This window comes from Carlito syrichta, unplaced genomic scaffold (genome assembly GCF_000164805.1).
Source record: "Carlito syrichta isolate Samal-C Ts95f unplaced genomic scaffold, Tarsius_syrichta-2.0.1 Scaffold314605, whole genome shotgun sequence".
NCBI lineage: Eukaryota > Metazoa > Chordata > Mammalia > Primates > Tarsiidae > Carlito > Carlito syrichta.
The window spans coordinates 368,621-372,685 of NW_007258701.1; the positions used below are offsets into that span (position 1 = coordinate 368,621).

General features: G+C 46.3%; 1 protein-coding gene across 1 annotated transcript in view; it reads right to left on the reverse strand.

Annotated features, from left to right (window-relative positions):
- Positions 1-4,065, reverse strand: part of TMEM219 (transmembrane protein 219) — a 13,916-nt gene that overhangs the window by 2,871 nt on the left and 6,980 nt on the right. The window contains exon 3 of the mRNA XM_021719373.1: positions 1,910-2,136. Coding sequence (XP_021575048.1) covers positions 1,910-2,136 — 227 coding nt within the window. The remainder of the gene's footprint in view (positions 1-1,909; positions 2,137-4,065) is intronic.

Consider the following 4,065-nt stretch of genomic DNA (forward strand, 5'->3'; position numbering starts at 1 on the left):
AGTTGGAGTCTCACTCTGTCACCCATGCTGGAGTGCAGTGGCACGTTCATGGCCACCACAGCCTCGACCTGCTGGGTTCATGTGATCCTTCCACCTCAGCCTTCCAAGTAGCTGGAACTACAGGCATGTGCCACCACTCTCAGTTAATTTTTTTTTTTTTGATTTGGAGTCTCACTCTGTTGCCCAGACTGGAGTGCAGTGGCCGCTCCCGGCCACCGCAGCCTCGACCCGCTGGGCTCCAGCGATCCTTCCACTTCAGCCTTCCGAGTAGCTGGAATTACAGGTGCGCGCTACCACGCCTGGCTAATTTTTTTATTTTAATTGTAGAGATGAGGTCTCACCAAGTTGCCTAGACTGGTCTCGAACCTGCAGGATCAGGCAATCCTCTCATTTCAGCATCCCAAAGTGCTGGGATTATAGACGTGAGCTACCATGTCTGGCTTACTAACCATATTTTAAAGCTATGCAAGCAGTGCCAGGTCTAGAAACCAGAGCCAGGGCTTCTCTGATTCCAAGCTCCTAGGGCATGCCCCTCGTGAGGTCTTGTCAGATGTGAGGCAAAGGTATGCAGCAGCCTTCTAACTGATCTTCTCTTCCACACAGCCAATCTCCTCCACCTAGCACCAGTGGGGAACTTCCCTCTCCTCCTTTAAATCCCTCAGTGGCACCCAAGGCCTTCAGTGTCAAGTCGTAGCCCACTAACCTGGCATTCACAGTGCCCCTGCAGCCTCTCCTCCTAGGTCATCGTGAAGCCTCTCAACATGAAGTGCCCTCAAAGGCTGAATGAACACTTTTCAACCACTAGGCCTGTGCTCATGCTGGTCCCTTTGCCTGGAATGTATCTCCCTTCTTCTGAACCTCCACTGTACTCCCTGCCCAAATCTTCCTCATTCTTCGAGGATCATTTTGACAGGGTGGAAGGTGTGGGTGGCAATCCTGGCTCTGTCACTTAACCAGTTATATGGCCTTAGGCAACTCACTCCCTTTTTCTAAACCTGTTTCCTCATCCGTCAAATGAGATAATAATACCTACCTCAAAAGGCTATTTTAAGATCAAATGAGTTAATGAACCCTGAAAGCACTTTGTACATTATAAAGTATTATATACAATTCTCTTTCTTAAATGCCACCTTCTCTGTGATGCGCTCTCCATAAATGTTCAAGTTAGGGTTAATTGCTCCTTACTCTGTTTGCATAACACTCTGCTCACATCTCTATGATAGCAATTAGCTCATTCTGCCTCTTATTAGAGCTTCTGAATTCCTTTGAGGTAGGAATCATGTTTTATTTAAAGACAACAGTAAACAGAAATAGGTGTCATTTATCAAATGTCTACTATGTCCTGGGCATTGTGCTGAGCACTTCAGTAATTCTCATTTAATCCTTATTTGTTGGATTTAAGAGATAGAATCACTGGGCTCAGTGGCTCAGCCTGTAATCCCGCGCCTTTGGGAGGCTGAGGTGAGTGGACTGCCTGAGCCCGTGGGTTCGAGACCCGCCTGGGCAGGCGAGACCTCATCTCTACAATAAATCAAAAAATTAGCCAGGCGTGGTAGTGCGCGCCTGTAATACTGGCTACTTGGAAGGCTGAGGCAGAAGGATCCCCGGAGCCCAGCAGGTTAAGGCTGTGGTGGCCGGGAATGGCCACTGCACTCCAGTCTGGGCGACAGAGTGAGACTCCAAGTCAAAAAAAAAAAAAAAAAGAGATAGTATCAATTCTTCTGTTTTACAAATGATGAAGCTGAGGCTCAGAGAGGTTCATATGCTTGCTCTAGGTCACAGAGCCCCCAAGGAAAGATTATAAACCCTCTGCTTTTTCTACTAGGTAAAATTTCCTCCATAAACCTTCAAGATACAGCAGTCAGCACAGCAGTCTATGAAACCCTGATGTCCAACTTGAGGCTCTTACCGCGGTGAGCAGCTTGGTGAGCACAAAGCCTTCGTGGCTCCAGACACTGACACACTCCTCACCCATCCTAGGGCTCAGGGTGGCATTTCCTGCTCCCTCCTCTGAGCAGGATATGGGTGGCTGGCTGGAGGGCAGGATTCCTGGAACAGCACTAAAATATAGGCAGATTCCTGGGGTCCTTTCTGTGGCCACCCTGGCTGTGATAAGGACTGGCTGTCCAGAAGATCCTGTGAAAGGCATAGCAGGGGAGATGGAAGAAAATCAGGGGTGCAGCAGGAGCCCCCATCTTCAAATGTCGATTCATTTCTAAGGCTTTCTATAATACAATGTATTTTTGCATTGACTCTATTTAATAAAGTATTCCATATGCCATCGTTTACGTTATTGAGAAATGAAAATAACTGTGTATCATATAAACCCAAATTAAATTAGCTTGCACTCAACATAACAATCATACCAATACTTGAAAGACTGCAGTGCAATAGGCAGATACACATTGCCAATGCCAGTTTGTATAAACAAGCTCATCCTTTTCTTTTTTTTTTTTTGTAGAGACAAGGTCTCGCCAAGTTGCCCAGGTTGGTCTCGAACCCCTGAACTTAGGCAATCCTCTCGCCTTGGCCTCCCAAAGTGCTGGGATTACAGGCTTGAGCCACTATGCCCAACTAGTTCATCCTTTTTAAGAAAGTAGTTTTCCACCAAGTACCAAAATCCATGAAAAGGTTCATACCTTATTTTAAATTAGTGAGAAAAGGATACCTTATTCAGTGAATGGCCTTGGGACAATTCCCATATGGAATAAATATACAAAATTAGACTGTCATATCACACTGTAAAATACAGTCTAGAAGGATTAAAGAACTATACAAAAAAACTAAAAAAAAAAACTTAAGCAAGTGTTAAAAGAAAATACAGAAGAATGCATTTTTTTTTTTTTTGAGTAGGAGTCTCACTCTTTATCCCAGGCTGGAGTACAGTGGCATGCTCACAGCCACCACAGCCTCAGCCCACAGGCTCAGGCAATTCTTCTGCCTCAGCCTTCCAAGTAGCTGGAACTATAGGTACACCCCACCATGCCTGGCTAATTTTTTGATTTTAGTATAGAGACAAGGTCTTGCCAAGTTACCCAGGCTGGTCTCGAACTGTCTCAGGCAGTCCTCTCACTTCAGTCTCCCAAAGTGCTGGGATTACGGGTGTGAGCCACTGCGCCCGGCAGAATATATATATATATTTTTTTGAGTTGGAGTCTCATTCTGTCGCCCAGACTGGAGTGCAGTGGCCGCTCCCAGTCACTGCAGCCTCGACCTGCTGGGCTCTGGCGATCCTTCTGCCTCAGCCTTCCAAGTAGCTGGAACTACAGGCGTGCGCTACCATGCCCGGCTAATTTTTGATTTATTGTAGAGATGAGGTTTCGCCAGGTTGCCCAGGCAGGTCATGAACCTGCGGGCTCAGGCAATCCACTCACCTCAGCCTCCCAAAGGTGTGGGATTACAGGCTGAGCCACCGAGCCCAGCTCCAGCAGATTATTTTCTAATATTAAGGAAAGAGAGCCCTTCCTATAAAAGACCCAAAACTTAAAAGGCTTAATAAAGGACAAGAGTGATAAACTTAACCTCATACAAATTAAAGTCCTGCATGCAATAATGTACAAGTTAAAAAACAAGCAAGAGGTTGGTTGAAAAGTTTTCTTATCTAGAATAAACACCTTTTAAAATTAAGAGGAAAAAGACAAACAACTTAAAAAAAAAACTCTGGGAGGCCAAGGAGAGTGGATTGCCTGGGCCCGCAGTTTTGAGAACAGCCTGGGCAACTTGGCAAGATCTCGTTTCTACAATAAATTTAAAAAAAAAAAAATTAGCCAGGCATGGTAGCGCGCGCCTACAGTTCCAGCTACTTGGAAGGCTGAGGCAGAAGGAACAACAGAGCCCAGCAGGTTGAGGCTGTGGTGGCCGGGAGCATGCCACCGCACTCCAGCCTGGGCGACAGAGTGAGTCTCCAACTGAAAAAAAAAAAAAGTTGAAGACCATATAGTGCCAGGCTCGGTGGCTCAGCCTGTAATTCTGCGGCTTTGGGAGGCTGAGGTGAGTGGACTGCTTGAGCCCGCGAGTTTGAGACACGCCTGGGCAGGCGAGACCTCATCTCTACAATAAATCAAA